This window comes from Desmodus rotundus, chromosome 5 (genome assembly GCF_022682495.2).
Source record: "Desmodus rotundus isolate HL8 chromosome 5, HLdesRot8A.1, whole genome shotgun sequence".
Classification (NCBI taxonomy): domain Eukaryota; kingdom Metazoa; phylum Chordata; class Mammalia; order Chiroptera; family Phyllostomidae; genus Desmodus; species Desmodus rotundus.
In genome coordinates, this window is record NC_071391.1 from 39,982,957 (window position 1) to 40,002,898 (window position 19,942).

General features: G+C 35.1%; 1 protein-coding gene and 1 non-coding gene across 4 annotated transcripts in view; both read right to left on the reverse strand.

The window, feature by feature from the left end:
- Positions 1-5,096: 5,096 nt before the first annotated feature.
- The window catches only part of IPO7 (importin 7), a 56,410-nt gene continuing 41,564 nt past the window's right edge, over positions 5,097-19,942 (reverse strand). For 2 of the 3 annotated variants that reach the window (XM_053925766.2, XM_053925767.2), the window contains 13 exons: positions 19,748-19,837; positions 19,174-19,339; positions 18,822-18,982; positions 16,292-16,420; positions 14,612-14,678; positions 14,403-14,528; positions 13,867-13,964; positions 11,916-12,011; positions 11,015-11,235; positions 10,716-10,942; positions 9,269-9,475; positions 8,041-8,157; positions 5,097-7,371 (listed from right to left, as the gene is read on the reverse strand). In XM_053925766.2, coding sequence (XP_053781741.1) covers positions 7,274-7,371; positions 8,041-8,157; positions 9,269-9,475; positions 10,716-10,942; positions 11,015-11,235; positions 11,916-12,011; positions 13,867-13,964; positions 14,403-14,528; positions 14,612-14,678; positions 16,292-16,420; positions 18,822-18,982; positions 19,174-19,339; positions 19,748-19,837 — 1,803 coding nt within the window. In that variant the 3' untranslated portion in view covers positions 5,097-7,273. The remainder of the gene's footprint in view (positions 7,372-8,040; positions 8,158-9,268; positions 9,476-10,715; positions 10,943-11,014; positions 11,236-11,915; positions 12,012-13,866; positions 13,965-14,402; positions 14,529-14,611; positions 14,679-16,291; positions 16,421-18,821; positions 18,983-19,173; positions 19,340-19,747; positions 19,838-19,942) is intronic. The other variant, XM_024558702.4, reaches the window with a different exon arrangement.
- Positions 19,417-19,601, reverse strand: LOC112303510 (small nucleolar RNA SNORA23). Its single transcript, XR_002974656.1, has one exon. It is a non-coding gene; the product is annotated as a small nucleolar RNA SNORA23 (small nucleolar RNA).

Below are 19,942 nucleotides of genomic sequence, written 5' to 3' on the forward strand. Positions count from 1 at the left end.
TTGCCTTATCCTTAAGGTAAAAAGCCACTTGTGCCATGGCATGATTGGCAGGATACACACACAGTATGAACATATAGGTAAACAAGTTAGCACAGTGCCTAACAGAGATGCATTCAAGGGCTTAATGTTAGACCATCTTTCTCCAATTCTCACTTTAATGGTCTCTACAGCAGTGGTTAAGCACTTCAATAATAGTTCTTTTGCAGTTGGGATGAAAGCTATGAACAATATGCTAAAAAATTTGTGGTTTCATAGGGCTTGTGGGAGTCCTTGGTTCATAGACTAGTCAATTCAGTTAATCTCAGTTTCCACACCGAAAGCATTAATCAGGGCTTAATTAGCACGTATTTTGGAAGTGTATGGTTAGGTTACTTAAAATGCTCCTTTCCAATCTCAGATTAGTGGTATTCAGTTTATGTGATGACATAAGCACAGCTATACTACAGCTGTTAATGTTTTGTTAGTGGATAACTGAATGGTTACCCCCTCATTTCAAACTGATAAAATTACAGTATGAATGAAAGTTTTCCATTTACCAACTCTACCCTTGGACCACTTGTTAACCTCATTTATTCATCTTTGAGAAATCAATGAGTTTGAAGTTTACCAATTGTGATTAATGTACGTTAAGTTTATTTTAGTGGCAAACTAAGGAAGTGCATTCAATTTACACAATGCTATAAATCTTGAAAAGACCCTGAATATTCCAGGTGTCCCTTTGAAAGTGGCTACTTCCACAGATTATAGCTTCATTTTGGAATCATATTTGTTTAAAGTAGAGCATTCCAAACAAGGAAAACCAAGTTTCATTAATAGACATAGTAAGTCTGCACTGTTTCAGCAGTAGAGTTAAATAGTGGGAAGTACACGAATGAAGCCACTGCTCTTAACATGATTTTATTTCCCTCGGACTTGAGACAAAGAACTTTTTAATACTGTTTTATAGAAAAACGCTAAGTGCTGTCTTTTTTTTTTGGCGGGGGGAAGGGTTGGCTCAGTCTTAAATCCCTAATGCTATGTATTACATTGAAAATATAACAGATACGCAAATTTACAGAAAAAAAGGAATTTTAAGGATCACCATCCCAACTTTGGCACCAGCTGTTTGATAGGGTAATGGCGATTAAAAATCAAATGAACTGGTAGCCAAAATATTGGGGTAATAAAATCTGAGACTATTTTACCCCTAATGCGTTGACAGATACATAGCCACGAGTAAAATTGTTCTTAATTTGTATTAAATACATAAACATTTCATGTTAGGTTTTAAAAGAACCTGAACCAAATTTGAGACTTGCTTTAAATAAAAACTGAAAATTGAGATACTCATATACCATAAAATTCAACATTTAAGTGTACACTTAAGTCATTTTTGGTATATTCACAAGGCTATAGAACCATCAATATTTGGTCCAAAACATTTTCAACATCCCCAAAAGAAACCCTGTATGCATATGCATTAGCAGTCACTTCATTTCCTCCCCACCCCTTCCCAGCTACAGTTAATTTGTTTCTATAGATTTGCCAATCCTAGACATTTCATATAAATGGAATCTCTTCTGCCTGACTTTTTTGTTTCCAAGGCTCATCAATGTTGTTGCATGTTAACAGTACTCCATTCTTTTATTGCCAAATACATGATTTTATGGATACACCACATTTTATTTATTCTTCAACTGACAGCTTCTTGGGTTATTTCCACCTTTTGGCTGTAACAGTAGTGTTGACAATCATGTACATGTTCTCGTGTGGACATGCCTTTCATCTCTCTTGACCCTATGTAGTACTGGAATTCCTGGGTGACACTACCTTCAATCTTATGAGGAACTTCCAAACTATTCCACCAGATAATCATTTTACATCTTAGCAGTATAGGATGTTCCTAATTTCTCATCTTCACCAACACTTGTAATTGTCCACCTTCCTAATTACAGACATGCTAGTACATGTGAAATACCTTATTTTTATCCAGATTTGCATTTCCCTAGTGACTAGCAATGTTGGACATCTTGTCCAATGATACTGGCTTTGGAGAAATGTCTACTTGTATTTCCTACTTAAAAAAAAAATTACTTATTTTTAGACACAGGGACAGGACAGAAGGGAGAACATCACTGTGTAGTTGCCTTTTGTGCACCCCCCAAAAAAAACTGGGGGCTGGCCCACAACCCAGGCATGTACCGACTGGGAGTTGAACCAGTGACCCTTTAGTTCACAGGCTGATGTCCAACCACCGAGCCGACCAGCCAGGGCTCTTTCCTTTTACCGTAAATTGTTTTTGCTGTTACATACTGAAGATTTGCTTCTGCTCTGGGGTTCTATCCGACTCTTGCATTGCCTAAATCACAGTCAAAAGGATTTATGCCTGTATTTTCCCCACTAAGTTTTATACTTTGATGTTATATTAAGTCTTTCAATCACTTTAATTTTTGTAAATTATTGGTGAGGTAAGGGTCTAACTTCAGGCTTTTGCATGTAAATACCCAGCTGTGTTAGAACAATTTGTTGAAGATTCTCTCATACATCGAATGGTCTTGGCATCCTTTTTGAAAATCAGTTGACCACAAATTTGAAGTTTCACACTGTACTCAATTTTATTCCATTGGTCAGTATGTCTGTGCTTATGCCAGTATCACTGTCACAATTACTAAGTCATGTTCACATTTAAGATGGGCTATTCTGCATCCCTTGTATTTACATACCAATTTTAGGATCAGTTTGTCAATCCTACAATAAGGTAGCTGAGATTTTATGAAATTACACTGAATCTATTGATCAATTTGGGAAATCATCCTATTATTTTCCAGTCCATGAACATGGATGCCTATTTATTTAGGTCTTTCAATAGGTTTGTAGTTTTCAGAGTATGTTTTTCACTTTTGTTAAATTTATTCCTAAGTATATTTTCATGCTATTGTACATGGAATTTCCTTAATTTCACTGCTATATAGAAGTACAACTGATTTTTGTAAATTGGCCTTGTGTCCTACAATCTTGATGGTCATTAGCTCTTTTTGTGTGGATTCCTTAGGGTTTCCTGTGAGATCATGTCATCTGTGAATTCACTTCTTCCTTTCCAATCTGGATATCTTTTATTTCCTCTTGCCTAGTTGCCTTGGCTAGAACCTCATATAAATGTTGAATAGAAATGGCAACAGGGGGCATGCTTGTCTGGTTCTTGATCTTAGTTTTCAAGTCTTTAACTTTAGGTTTTGGGTAGATGCCATTTTTCAGGTTAAGAAAGTTTCCTTGTGTTTTGGTTTATTAAAAGGATTTTGAAAGAAACAAAAGATGGATGGGAAGCATTTAAAGGATTCAAAGTAACTGACAAATTTCAGTCTATACATGAAAGATCTATAAATGTACAAAGGAATTAACACCTGTGCTTTAAACACCTGGAGGGGGATTACCTTAAACCAAAAAAAAAAGTTACTTATAAAAGGTACTTATTCCTGCCCTGGCTGCTGTGGCTTAGTCAGTTGGGGCATCATCCTGTAGACCAAAAGGTTGTGGTTGGATTCCCTGTCAGAAACACATGGCCAGGTGGAGGGTCTGATCCAAATCAATGTTTCTCTCTCCCTCTGCCCCTCCCTCTAAAAGCAATGAATGTCCTCGGGCCCTGACTGGTGTGGCTGAGATGTTAGGGTGTTGTCTGGCAAATGGAAAGCTTACTAGTTCAATTCCCAGTTAGGGCACATGCCAGGGGTGCGTGGCAGGGTCCCTGGTTGGGGAAGTGTGAAAGGCAACTGATTGTTTTTCTCACATATCAATGATGCCTTTCTCCCTCTCACTCCCTCTCTCTAAAAATAAGTAAATAAAATCTTTTTAAAAGATGTCCTTGGGTGAGAATTAAAACAAAAAAGACATTACTCCCATAGTGATAAAATCCTGGATTTCTAGATGGGACCTAGTTTCCCTTTGTAAGAAACACATGCACGAAAGTATTATTTCAACTTCATCAAGAGTAAAATTGAAACTTCAGGTTGGATGCTAACAAATAGTCACAGGTAATTGTCACCGAAACAAATTTATGTAAAACAGAGCCGCCATTTTTATAATTCATATTTTAAGATAATTTTAGGTCATTCATCTTACAAACTTTGGAATGCCTACTATATGCGTAAGACATTGTATTGGACCTTCCCACAGACCTGTTGTGATCATATAATACAATTCTTAATGACTTTTTCTTCATGCTTGCTTCAGGGGCTATATCTGGGGCTGAATAACAGCACACAGTCGCAGGGCTGTGGTTTGACCAACCCTGCTCTATACTCTGGTCTCTTCTAGAGGTGAGCATAATAGTCACCATCCTGATGAAGTGTGTAGGTTTGCAATCACCATTTTATAACCTGCAGAGAAACAAATGAACTTTGTTTAATACGGATAAAAATTAAAATTATATTCTAATAGCCACTAAAAAAGACAAATACTGAAACCCATACAAAATCAGAATTCGATAAATTGAAAAATGTTACAGGACCAGTGTGGCTTGGTTGGTTGGACCGCCTACCACAAAGTGAAAGGTGACTGGTTTGATTCCCAGTCAGGGCACGTGCCTAGGTTGTGGGTTACATCCTAAGCCAAGGTACATAGAAGAGAGGCTATCGTTGATGTTTGTCTCTCACATTGTATTTCTCCCCCTTTCTCGCTGCCTTCCCCACTCTCTAAAAATACACACATATATAAATAAATAAGTTACAGGTTAGTGAAATTGTGGGAAAGGCTGTAGGTAAATAAAACCTACATGTAGTTTACTACACCTTTGTAAATACTGTCAAAAAGTCATCAGGCCTTGCCAGGTGACTAAGTTGGTTGGAGCATGTCCCCTACACCAAAAAGTTGCTGGTTCTGTTCCCAGTCAGGGAACGTACGGGAGGCAACTGACCAGAGTTTCCTTCTCCCCTAAAGTCAGTAAGTTTATCCTTGGATGAGGATCAAAAAAATAAGTTATCAAAAGTCCTACAACCTTGCCTACCAACACTAATATATCAAGATCCACAATCTATAAGAAAGTATAATTTGATGTTTAACTTAAATACTGAAAAGAATTGAGGTATATATTAGATGCATTAGAAACTACCATTTGAACACTATTTAATATTAAATATAGTTTAATTTTAAGGTCTTTAATTTCACTTCAAATCCATAAATGGAAATTAGTTTGGATTGTATGACAGAGGAAACAATAAAACTTGTTCTCAAAGACATACCAATACATTTTCTTGAAATAAAATCTCAGCAAATGAGAATTTTCATACTGTGCACTGGAATAACTAAAACCTTTATTAGATATGGTTTTCCATTAACAATGTGAAAACTGAAATTATCAATTCAAAGAGCAGTGAAGTCTGAAATTTAAAAAAGTAGACTAAATATTAGGTAAGGGACAAAAGATAAAGGAAGACGAAAATGTTTAATACTATTCAATATCTCCCCTCTGTACACAATGTTTCATATATACAACTACTCCATGTTAATTTTATTGATTTTATATAATAGTGAAATCCCCTTAAGCAACCTATGGTATACAGATGGTGTCCAATTTTTGGCGGGGGGGCAGTAGAAACACACTTGATTAAGTTTTCACCCACACAGTTTAGACAATTTGTTTGCCAAGATTTTCATAGTAAATTCATAAATATAGGAAGTACTTTCATTCCTTCAGTGTTAAAATAGAAAACCAAACAGTGCCAACAATAGTGGCTTAATTACTGGCATACAAGAAAAACACAACACCAATGGGTTTTCTTCATTATGCATTTTAAATACCAATATGTGCATGTTTCATTTTTACAGTTATAAATTTAGTCTGTTATAGATAACAGCATTTAGTTGTTTTGAATCTATTGAGATGTGGCTTTCAATTTGAAATATTGTGTGCACACATGTATATAAAAATAATCCAATGCATATGACTCATCTGACAGATGTTTAAGATCAATAAAGGCTTATTTTTGAACATGCAGTTAGGAGAGAGGGAAGCAAGCCAATCTCTCTACATTGGTTGCTGGCTTGTTTTTGCAGTGGTATCAATAGTGGTTTCTGGAGGGAACCATGTGCCTACAGCCTATCTATTTAAGATCTGATACCACAATCAAGGGGCAATGGGGGAGGGCATGTGATAAATGTCAAATTTTAAAGGTGTGCATTTTGCACCCTTTTTAGGTACAGAATAAAAACAGCCCAATGAGGAAAAATTTTTATAATTAGGAAAACAATGCAATCAAATCAAGACATAATAGCCGAATTAAGTTCTTTTAATAGATTGCATATATTGATGTTTAGCCATAACTCTTTGATAACTCTTTAAGAGTAGAACTTTATATCCAATTTACATGCTTCAAATATCACCTTTCTTATTTGTTACAGTAAGGTCTTGTATCCAAATATCCACTTGTACACCGAGAGCTTTAAGAAAAAACAGGACACAGAGGGAGTTGCCATTTTTTAGCAGCAATGAAATATCATTAACCCCTTTTAACATACCGAATTCAAGTCACTATCAGAGGTGAGCGCACCACAAAGTCACCAGGTACAAAATTGCTAGTACATTTTTAAATTAATAACTTGAAATTACCCCTGCCCCCCACCCCATTACATCCCTTCTTTTTATAAACAGCAAACATTTTGCTATTTTATACATAGGCTAGCAGGCTTGTTTCAATATGAAAGTGCTAATTCATTTACAGATTTTTAAAAATCAGTTATGTAGTGCTACAATAAATGTCCAATCTACATAGAAACAATCTTTGATGAGTGAAAAGATAAAGACTGAATAAGGTTGTCAATTACCTTATTTACATATGAAGAATAGATACCCACGGTGAGGAAGAGACAGAAATCAGACAAATACTCATAGGTATAAAATTACATCTACCTTTGAGCTTATACTGTAAATGAGACATTTTAAATAGTCCTGTAGCCCATGCCTATTTTTTCCTCAGAAAAAGAAAAGCTGCCTTCATGACATCCCCTCTTGTTTCATATTTCCACAGTGTCACCTGAACTTTCAGTCAGAATCTTTCTTTCTTCAAAAAATAAAGAAAATACCCTCCCTCCGTTCCCCCCCACGCTAAAAATCCCTCTGGATTCTTTTTCAGTGCCAAGTTGCATGATCAGGTCTGACCTCCTGGGTTTGTTTTGCTTTGCTTTTCCTTTTGTCCATCTATTGATCAATTAGTTTAGAGTAGATAACATGAACCAGTTCTGGAACTGCTACTAGGAGGAATACAAGCTCATCACTACAATCACACAGCAGGAAAGTGATAACTCAATTCATCCCTGGTGCTGGGCCTCCAAAATTGAAAGAGCTTGGCACAACTGGAGCACTGAATTTGTATCCTCCATGCTTCTCAATCATTTTGGATTCTAGAAAAGAAGTGATAGTTTAATAGAACACATGATCATCTTACTACTTTGGAGAAAACAAGAAATTGACACATTAACAAAAGCTTAACTACTAGTATTAAGCAGGAAGTTCCAAAGTAAGGCTATGTATTATCTGAAATGTTCTTTCATGAAATTCGTAATACTGGTTAGAATGTTTAATATAATTCTGAGAGTTTTTGTAACTTTCAATTTTTTTACACTTTTTAATATGATTTTCAACTACCAAGCCATCACCATAAGCTTGAGCAACCTTATTAAAGCTTCTGCAAACTGAAAGTAATCTTCAACTACACTTAAAAATCAGTAAACTGTTGCCAAACACAAAATTCATTTCATTCCTTCAGAGTACAGTGAATTCCTATCACCTGCAACAACTGTAAATTTTATATAATTAAAAATCATTTAGCCCTGGCTGGTGTGGCTCAGTGGATTGAGTGCCTGCCTGAGAACCAAAGGGTTGCAGGCCAGGTCCCCAGTGTGGGGCACGAAAGGCAACCACACATTGATGTTTCTCTCCCGTTCTCCAACCCTTCCCCTCTCTCTAAAATTAAAATAAATAAAATCTTTAAAAAATAATTTAATATAAAATTTTAAAGCTGTCTCAAATCATGAATTGCATTAAAGAGGGGTTGTTGTCGATTAACATACCATGGGCTGCCCTTCTTTGATCAGCCAGAGTTGCTATATCCTGTAACTGTTTTCTTTGTTCTTCATTAAGACCATGAGTCAGAGCCTGATACCACACAGGATTGCGATTTTGTATAGCTATCAAAAAGAAAAGAAACCGGGAAATGGCAATAATAAGAAAGGCCTGATAGCTCCTTTCAATTCTGTTCCTGTACTCCACCCCCAGTACTAAAATTCTGATCTATTTTATGTTCCCTCACTAATAAATTTTAAGTTACTTGTGAAACAAATAGTACAGGGAGGAAAAAAAATATCTGGTTTAGCTTCAATGTCTCAAAAAAACCTAACCATTCTCATAATTCATATCTCTAGCAAATAAGGACTCAGAGCCTAAACCAGTTCTTATAAGTAACAAACTAGGGGAAGTTTGGATAAAAATTCTCAGGTCTCTAAATTAAAAAACAAAAACAATAAGCATTTACTAGGTGCATATAAAGAGGTGAATGGTACAAAATAAAGGCCTCATTTCTTTCTGCATTGCCTATTCAAAAACCTTTCTTAAATACACCTGCTGTCTTTTTATAGAAAGCTCTGCACTACTTAAGTTAAAATCGATGCTCACACTTTTTTAATATTATAGTCTAAATAATGGTCAAACTCAATCTGTGACAAAGGGAGAATAAATTTTGCTGTCATAAGAGCAGGTGTCAAAAACCTCAAAATATTTGCACTAGATGAATTGAAATATAACAGTGGCAAGCCTGACCATGTAGTTCCCTACTTCGATTAAACAGCTATATAACGCACATCTGCATGGTGAGAAAAAAGGAAAGGATTCCAAGATCATTAATTATGAATTGTCCAATTCTCAGACAGGTAAGTGTCAGTTTGGCTGGAAAGAAAAGATACGCAAACACACACAAACAGATACTTCTAGAGTAAGCTGGGAGGCTAGAAATCAGAAGTGGGAAAGAGGAATCGTCACTGTATAAACTTTTTGAACTACACTATTTTCCTATAATGTGCATGGTTCAAAATTATAGTCTAAAAAAAAATAGCAGGATGAAGAAAATGCTCTCAAAGTATGACAACAGTAGAATTAACTTTGGTCACTTTGCATAACAATCTTAAATCACAGTATTGAGTTTGATATGTCCAAATCCTTCTGAGGGAAAAATGTAAGAACAGACTGGTTCATGGAAATGGATCATATAGAGCTATATGAATTACATATAACAAGTTGACTTACTTTGAAATATAGCTTTAAATATCTGATATTCATCAACTGGGTTATCTTCATCATCAATGATTGTGGAATAGCCTTCCAGAGCAGTCTCCTCAGCATCGTTTTCTTCCCAATCATCATCATCGCCATCTTCACCTGCTTGCTTAGCCAGAATCTCCAAATATTCTTGACCATCTTCATCAATGTCATCTTCATCGCTCCCTAGTTCCTCTGCCAAGACATAAAATAGGTGCTTTTGTTAGTACTGAAATACTCTGTTACTCAGCAAACTGATAGTGGTAACAGTAAATCACATTCGAATAAATTCAAGAAAGAGTCCGCAGAAAATGGTGTTTAAGTATATATTTAGCAAAAAGTAGGAAAAAATTCTCATTGAAATGCAAGAAACCCAACCACAATTCTTAATATTAGAGGTTTCAAAAAGGATTGTAAAATAAGAGATTTAGCACTTGATATACTCTGAGCCATATGGTTGATACTAAATAAAACACCAATAGTAAAGTAGTATAGTTTATACCATATCCACAGAACACATTTTGGTAAGATTTTTTTAACAGTTGGCTAAGTTAGTGAACGATAAAAGACAAAAATGGCGATAGCTATCTTACTTTGGAACTGTTAAAATAATTTCTCTTAACCAACATTCTATTAATTTATACTCTTGTAGTCTACAGTGTCTTACAGGTGAAATGTATTAGGCAACATCCAATTAACTTTATTTTATAGTTAGGATGCTTGCTTTTAGCACTAAAAATGATAGATGTTTGTCCACACTAAGAACCATAAATGCCTTCTTTTTAGAATTAACACCAAATGATGGATGACGCCGGATGCTACAGGACAGCTTGGAGGCCCTGGAATGGGGAGGCCATTGTGGCTTCCATGGTAGAGGATTTGGCAGTGGCATCCACAGCCAAGGTCCTGGCTGGGGTCTGGGCCGGGGCCAAGGCCCTGGAGCTTACAGAGTCAAGGCTGAGCAGGAGGCTGAGTCACCAAACTGGGCCACCACATCAAGGACATGAAGATCAATGTGCTGCCTCTCACACAACCCCAAATGGGGACCTGGCCCACAACCTAAGCATGAGCCCTGACCAGGAATTGCGACAGTGACTTTTTGGTTTGCAGGACAATGCCCAACCCATTGAGCTACACCAGTCATGGGCACCACATAATTTTATATAAGAAAAATAAAATGAATTAAGCCTGTTAAAAAGAAGAAGGAAAACCGTAAGTGCCCAGAAGTAATTTACGTGTTACAGATATAAGAGAAGTTCCTGCCTTCATGGAACTTACCCTAGGGGGAAGGTAAGATTATCTTTCTATGAATAATGAAAACAAAAACATTTGGCTATGACCCTACATTTCTTTAGGAGAAGGGCTAATAAAACAAATTAAGTCCAGTGACATTCTAACTAGGTAAGTTTGGCTTCCTCCATCACAAATCCCTTACCTGTTTCATCATCATCATCAGCTTCATCATCGTCATCACTATCATTCTCATGTTCTGCATGGCAGGCATATGCTCTTTTTAATCCATTAAATAAAAGGATAAAAGCTGGCAAAATCTGTCCAGAAACCTGATTTAAAACTTGTGGTATTTGTTCCATATCAATAAGAGCACACAGGCCCAGAACACACATCTTTCTGTCATGTAGCCTAAAAAATAAAATAAAGATTCTTTCTTTTTTTCTTAATAAGCAGAGTTTCTTATAAAGTTAAGTAAACAAATATCCAATATATGCCACTTACCCCAAGAAACAATCAACATCATTAAGCCACTGTGTAATAAAATGATTTGTAACTGGTTCAACATTATTAGGAAAGCGAAGATTTTCTAAGGTGTTTAGTAGTAGGTGTGGATTATAATACAAAGCTGCAATGGCAACTTGCAGGCACATTGTTCGAAGTTCACTTGTCTTCACCTCTCTTGTCAGTCTCTCTAAAGCTGCTTCCACGAATAAGGGAATACACTGTAAAGAAAGTTATGAAAATATTCTGTGCAAGTAACAGCAATCTAATTATCCTACCCATATTAACTTACTTGTTGCTTCAACTCACCCCTTTCCCCATTAAATGATACAATAGTTCTTTTATTGAGGCATTTCACTGGGAAATCTAATTTTAGAAAGAGACAAGTCTTCAATGAGATATTAGAGCCTCACCATAATAGCAATCATGGATTCACAATATTTCTATACTGACAAACCTTACTGTGATAATCATGTCCGTAATATACATACATATCAACTCATTACACTGTATATTTTCAACTTACACAATGTTATATTTCAGTTGTATTTCAATAAGACTGGAACAAATTCTTTTTGAAACCAGCCATAAAAATTTAATGACTGAATCTATTTTACTGCAAAGTGATACATGGCAAATGTAAGAAAATGTAAAGTCAAAACAAAACTTACCTTGCATGGTCACAGGTAATCATAAAACAAGACAGTCATATTTAACATATGCATATGAAACATATGATCATTATTATACATTGGTTAAATATTAGACCCAATTTATCTAGGTGTCATAATAAACAACAATGTACAGAATATATAACAAATGGCCAAAAAGAAAAATGTGGAGGGAAAGATTTCCTCTCTGAAGCCTCAGAAATGAATCATTAATAGTTAGCCTCACTGACCTGGTCAATGCCACGCCCTTTGCACTGTAGAATGATGACCTCTAACAATTTTGCTGCATGACACTCTGCATCTTCTCCTGCAACTCCTGTAAGAACCTGATCAACAAAATATAAACTGGAGTGAGGCATCATGAAAACTTTCAACCTGAGAATTTCTATCCTATCTTCAGTCTCTGGAGTATTTAAGATATTCTACATAGATCTGCAATATTCAGACTATAGTCTAAAGCATCTGTGAGGATGTGGGATTGATAGTCTGCCATATTCTAGCAATCTGGATCTTGGTCTACATAATCAAAGCTTTTCTCCCATAGTGCCATTCTGGACAATAACATGTTGACCACTACTTTCTCATACAAACATGCCAAAGGAGCTTCACCTTAACTAAAGTACCTAACTTTTCTCCAGGACATCAGCTCTTATGTAAAGAACTACAATAAAACTAAGCTAATACTGCTAGGAAAATCTTTTCTCTACGTAAGTCTCAAAAAAATAAAAAAATAAAAATACTGACATTGGAGTGGGGCAGGAGAAAGGAAAAGGCAGCCTGTTGATGGCAAATGTCCACAGACAATAAACGTGGATGAGGCATACTAGTTAGCAGTAGAGGATTGAAAATATTAATGGTAAGTGTTCTGGAATATGATGGTATATATATCTGTTCCCAGAGTATTATCATAACACTAGTATTGGCAGTAAATATTAAATAAACATATCTAGATGGTTATTTTATGACTGTGTTCAGAAAGAAAGATATCAATAAGGACAAGCACATCTAAAAACTTAATGGAGCAAAATCACTTTTTAAATGCTTCATGTTAAACAGCCTGCTGCCTCTCAACAAGTACTGTTAGAAATTCAAAAACTACCAATTAGTGTCTTTGACATCTACTAAAGGACCCCACTTCAAGTGTTTTACCCATACCTTAAGTTTTTTCCCCCTTTCCCCAAGATTTTATTTATTTATTTTTTGGAGAGAGGGGAAGGGAGGGAGAAAGAGAGAAACAACAATGTGTGGTTGCAGCCCATTCGCCCCCCACTGGGGACTTGGCCCGCAACCTAGGCAAGTGCCCTGGCTAGAAATCGAACCAGTGACATTTTGGTTCGCAGGCTGGCACTCAATCCACTGAGCCACACCAGCCAGAGCCCCATACCTCAAGTTTAAGAAAAGCATTTTTTAAAGTAGCATTCACTGGAAATCTATCTTATAATTTTTACAATCTTGCTATTTACTAAAGAATTACTATATAGTCTCCGCAGCCTCAAAAAATTTTATTTAAAAAAAAATCTGTAATAAATCCTGATCTTTTCAAAAATCTCTCAAGTTCCAGATTCTTCTTTTAATTCAAAGCCTAGCAAAGAACTAGGCTAAGGTTAAGCTTCAAGCACAGTGAAAATCAAAAACACTTATTAACTCCAATTAAATGTCAGAGGGCAGACAAAAGATAAATACTTGCCAAAGCCATTAACATAACACCAAAGGAAAGTCTTGTTTACTTTAAACTTTTAAAGCCCTTATTCTTTTATTTTTATTGTTGGCACTATTAAAGATGTCCCCATTTTCCCCCACTCTGCCCTCCTCCACCCAGACCCTCCCCCTCAGCCATCACCATACTGTTTTCTGTGTCTATGACTTACGCATTTATATTCTTTGGCATATCCATTCACCTTCTTTCATCCTTTCCTCCCTGACCCCTGACAGTTGTCAGTCAGTCTGTTCCATGTATTCATGCCTGTTTCTATTTTGCTCGTCAGTTTACTGTTCATTAGACTCCACCCAGAAGTGAGATCATATGGTATTTGTCTTTCTCCAACTGGTTAAAGTCCTTATTCTGTTAGACCTGTATAATCTGATCATCATAATGTGGTATCATATTGCTTCAGAATTCCATCATTTTTTATAGCACCAGCCTCATGACATATGTTCTTCTATTAATTAAAAATGACCTACCTTTTTGCACATACTGTATATCATTTCAAGATACTTGGTATCAGACAGAAGTGTGTCTGTGTCAACCGTCACATAATTATGAAGCAGAGGCATCATATCTGTATTAAAAGGCACCAGTTAATCACCTTCACTAATATAAATTATTTCTGAAAAATCTCTTTAGAAAAAAGAAAGCAAATCTGACATTGTTTTATCCGTAACATTCACTTTTAATTAAGGCGTATATATTTATAGTTAGATGTAGAAATGAACCATTATTAAAGTGAATTCCTTTATATTTAGTAGTTAAAACACAAAGATTATACAAAAAATACCGACAGGGAGCAGGAGTATGAAAATAAGTTTGAAGAAAAAAATCTAAACTAAAACCTAAATATAAATATAAACCAAAAATCATTACTATGGGTTTTCATCAACTGCTACCGATAACTTATGCAAACAAGGATGCACTTAGAATATTCAAAACTATGTGTTCAATTGAAATGCTAAAAAAAAAAAAATCAAAACAGGAGTATTTCTATGCTGATTTGACTTACCTGTAAAGTAATCAAAGCCATCTTGTTGAAAAACCTCAAATACCAGAGGTAGAAGCTGCCACATCTGTGGAGACACTTGTTGACATGTCAAACTATGTGCTAAAGAGAAGATCTCCTCATAGAATTCTAAAAAACAATATGGAATAATTAGTACAATGCTTGCTAATGTGAAACAGCAGCAAATTATTACAATAGTCAGAGGTATATACCTAAGACATGCTGCTGTAAAACAGTTCCGATGACCTGTAAGCAGATTCCCTCAAGTTGCTGGGTTATCTAAAAAAAAAAGGAAAAACAAAACAAAACAAAACAAATCACATGGAAGAATCACAGCACACTGAACGAATTACTGAACAATGTATAATGTAACACACTGCATTAAAATATAAAGTTAATATTGTTAAGAAATCACTAAGTCTTTGCTTTGAAATGACTCACTCATATTATGATGTTGTGAATTAATCTGGGATTCAAATTTAATGAAGTACCATTAGAATGAGACTAACATAAAGAATAATATGCAAAGTTTACCCAAAAAGGAAAGAATAACATCCTGGAAAAATACAAATAATTATGAAAATAAAGGAGCCACACTATTCTGCACAGACTTTAAAAATTTTGGTTGTAAAAAAATAAAATAAAAGCATTTTGTTTGTAAATATAGATTAATTCAGCCGAGATGTAATTGCGAAGTCACTGCCAGTGGTGTACACAGCTATTTGATATAAAGCATTATTCTTACCTCTACCAATGATTTTTAAGTCACTTCCACTTATATAATTATCTCAATATATTAGACACAGAGGACCAGGCCCCTAAGTCATACAACACAGAGAGAAATTATAACTTCTTTTTAAGTGTTAGTATGGTTTTCAATCAGATCACAAATGCCCGAAATTCATGAGAATGTTTATAAAGGGTCAAGGGGAAATAAGATAAACTTTGCTAATCAGAAATAAAACCAGAACACCCATCTCAAATACATCTTCAAATATAGTAAACAATTGATTTGTTAACCGTAAGGTTGTTTAACTTTAGGGTTCCTTATGGCTTCTGCCTATCTCCAATTATCATCTAGAACAAAAAGAGTTTACTAAAATCTCATGTTGCAAAAGGCAATTAGTAGATAATCTGAAAACATGATTTATGGATATAAATATCTGCATTGGAGCTATAAACAGCAAATTCAGGATATTGGTTACTTCTAAGGGAAGGAATTAGGGAAATGAGATTAGGAGGTTGTAGCCCAATAGCTTCAATTACATCTATATGAAATTGTTTTTCTTATTGGAAAGAGTCTAATGGATATACTATAAAATGTTAAAATCTAATAAATTCAGGTGGTGGTTAAAGGGTATTGGCTATACCCTTTACAAACAGTTTTCTCTGTTTATTTTTCTTTTCTGTATATTTCAAATAATTTCATTTTAAAAATTCACTTATAGTTCACAAAGAAAACTAGAAAGACAACAGAGAAGGTTGCACAACAATGTGAATGTACTTAACATCACTGAACTGTACACTTAAAACGATTCTACTGTAATTTAAAAATTTTTTTTATTTAAAGGAACACTAAATAGAATATGTTTTCCTAGGAATCACAACAGTTTGGGATCTGAGAAATGTAACCTAAGAGGGAGCCAAAATCCTGAGCCTTGCGGTAAAGATATTGTAACACAAACACTTTGTTCCTTCTAATAGTAAGGAAACTAAAATAATATATCAATCTTATCCACAACAAAAAGGAACTACTTAAAAGATGGCAGAATGAAGGGGCATGAAAAGATGACCAAACATTTTAAGGTAAAAACTCCAAAAAGGATAGAGTAGTTAATGAAGAATGGCTTGAAATAACCTAAAACCTTTAAAACACTAGATCATTTTGTTACCTCTTTATGATCTTCAACTACACTAAGAAGAGTGTCGATGGTATTCAGGATTCCCATAGCAGTAACTGCTTTATCATCACTTCCTTCTTCATCAGGCCCAGTCTGGATTACTTGATTAAATGTCATTGCCTAGATTCAAAAGAATATAATTTAGGTTTGCCATTAATGCAGCATAAACACATTTTGGTCTAAAACTTTGAATTTTTAAAATTTCTAACTGGGACAGCAAAATCAATCAAAGCCTCCAAATTAATTAACAATAATTAAGAGCTTGGACACTATAATCAAATAGTACTGCTCTATGAATTACTAGGGTATCTTAAACAAGTTACTTGAATTCTATTCCTTATAAATTTTGGATATTAAGCCCTTGTCAGATGTATCATTGACAAATATGTTTGCTGATTCAGTGTGTTGTCTTTCCATTTTGTTGATGGTTTCCTTTGCTGTGCAAAACCTTTTTAGTTTGATGTAGTCCCATTTGGTTACTTGTTCTTTCATTTCCCTTGACTGAGGAGACATATCAGAAAAAAATACTGCTAAAAGACATGTCAGAGATTTTAGTTCCCGTGTAAAACTCTTCTCGGAGTTTTATGGTTTTGAGTCTTATATCAACTCTTTAATCCATTTTGAGTTTATTGTTGTACATGGTGTAAAAAAGTGGTCTAGTTTCATTTTTTTGCACATCTGTTCAGTTTTCCCAACTCCATTTATTTACTAGACTAATCTTTACCCCACTGTATGTTCTTGCCTCCTATGTCAAGGGGACATAGTAATTATGTCATAGTAATTATGGTCAAATAGTAATTGACGATAAAGGAGGGAGTTTATTTCTGGGCTCTCTATTCTGTTCCACAGATCTGTATGTCTGTATTTATGCCAGTACTATGCTCTTTTGATTACTATGGCCTTGTAGTACAGTTTGGTATCAGGTAGATTGATTATTCCAACTTTGCTCTTCTTTCTCCAGATCACTGTTGCTATTTAGGGTCTTCTGTGGTTCCATATAAATATTTGGAATATTTATCCTAGTTCTGTCAAATATGCCATTGGTATCTTGATAGGAATTGTGTTAAATCTATAGGCTGCTCTGGGTAGCATGGACATTTTAATGATGTTAATTCTTCCTACCCATGAACATGGTATAAGCTTCCACTTATTTGTAGCTTCTTCAACTTCTTTCTTCAGTGTCTTATAATTTTCAGAATACAGGTTTTTTCTACATCCTTGGTTAAATTTATTTCTAGGTATTTTACATTATTTTTGATGCAACTATAAGTGGGCTTGTTTTCTTAGTTTCCCTTTCTGATAATTCATTACTGGTGTATAAAAATGAAACTGATTTCTGGATATTTATTTTGTTATCTTCTATATTATTAAACTCATTCATCTAGTTGTTTTTTGGTGGAAATCTTTAGGGTTCTCAACATACAGTATCACGAAATCTGCGAATAATGAGCTTTACTTCTTCCTTTCCAATCTGGACGCCTTTTATTAATTCTTCTTCTCTGACTGCTATGGCTAGGACTTATAGTACTATGCTGAGTAAGAGTAGCAAAAGTGGACATCCCTGTCTTGTTCCTGATCTTAAGGGAAATGCTTTTAGTTTTTGTCCATTGAGCATGATATTGGCTTGGGTTTGTCATGTATGGCTTTTATTACGTTCCATCTGGAACTATTTTGCTGAGTTTTTATCATAAATGGGTGCTGGATTCACAAAACTCTTGCCATTGCTTAAATCCACAGCAAATACCAAAAGTTACAATCTTGAAATCTTAATACTTAGCAGGAATATAAACTGCATCAAATAATTCATCATATAGGAAAAAGGAACGGATAACGGTTGGACACATGGTCATACTCTCTATCACCCTGAAATAATTTACTTAATTGTCAGAAGATTGGGGCTATGTACAGTAAACAAAGGCCATCAATAAAATAACATCACACAAATTTCATTTTAAAAATTTATAACCCCCCTGGCTGGTGTAGCTCAGTGGATTAAGTGCTGGTCTGTGAGCCAAAGGGTAGCCAGTTCGATTCCCAAGTCAGGGCACATCCCTGGGTTGTGGGCCAGGTCTCTGGTGGGGGGCGCATGAGAGGCAACCACACACTGATGTTTCTCTCCCCCTCTTTCTCCTTCCCTTCCCCTCTGTCTAAAAATATCTTTAAAAAAAATTGTAACAAACATGCCTACTTCATCTTTAAATTGGTCCAAAACATTCCAGGAAACTACATAAAGCAATCAGAATACAATGTGAGGTTAACAGTTAAGGATGTGCTTAGTAAAGGCATACAGCTCAGATGTGAATCCAGCCCCACCCATTCTAGCTATGGGCAAGCTACTTTATCTCTTTATATATGAACTTTTATTTCAATATAGGAATAGTCCTCACATGGGACTGTGTTGAGATTTGAACAAGTTAAATATTTATCAAGGGATTATAACAGTATCTGACATATAGTAAGCTCTATGAAGATACTTTCTATAAGGTAAGTAATGCATAAATGATTGGTTCAAATAACATACCAAATGTTGTGTCATTTCTACTGCAATAGGAGTAACTTCTTCACTATACTCGCAGATCATTTTCTGAATTACATTGGTAAGATCATCATTTTCTGTTTCTCTTATAATATGAAGAAGAGCCTGCATTACAGGTCTGATAAATGGCGTGATGTATTCTTTTGCTGTAAGACGAAGAGAGAAAACTTAGGCCAAAATAGCTAAAACTCCTTAAAACCTGACACAACATACACCAGAGTAAAAAAGAGATACTGTTACATAGAAAGGAAGATTATGTGTCAAGTGTTTAGGATCATGCTTTGTACCATCATGTGAAAACACACTGCACTATTTTTGAGATATATAAACACTTTACCTTTTTCTTGATTGCTGATCAACACTTGAAGTGCAATGGCAGCTTCCACTTTCACAGGCATTTCCCTATCATCTATAAGACATCTTCGTGTCAGCTCCAAGGCTGTTTGCAAGTTCTGGTCACTTTTGAACTTCACTTCACAGAAGTAGTGAAGGACCCAGCAAGCCTTTAACAAAAAATTGCAGTAAGCTGCTATATTTACATTAAATTCCCCTAAACTATACAGTATATCTAATCCCAAAATTCTGTGTGGGAATTTGGAGGCTGGCCAGTGTAAAATTATGTCCAATGAGACAACACTAGACCAGTACTATGATCCCAACTTACTCTTTGGCTGCATGATGTTTGTGTGGATAGCAAGATCTGAATGCAAAACACAGACAGACATTGCTATCAGACACAGATGAAAACTATGCACACATTACATCAAGCCATTTAAAGATTTACATAAAACATGATCTAAAATGAAATATGGCTTTTAAAATGAACATTAAAGTTTCCCTTTGAAAGTCCACATAAGCAGTCATTCATTATAAGACGTAAATATATAAATTAATACAACATTAAAACTTACTCTTGCTCTCATGTAGCCTAGTTCACTGCTGAATAGAGGGAATACATGATTCTGCAACATGTATTCCATCTGATCTTTGTAGATCTTTTTCTGTAAATATAAACAAATATTATTTTTGAAGAAGTTTCAGCTATAATAATCTCAAATAACAAACAGATACACCAGTGTTAAAAATAACTACCAATTTTAAAACAT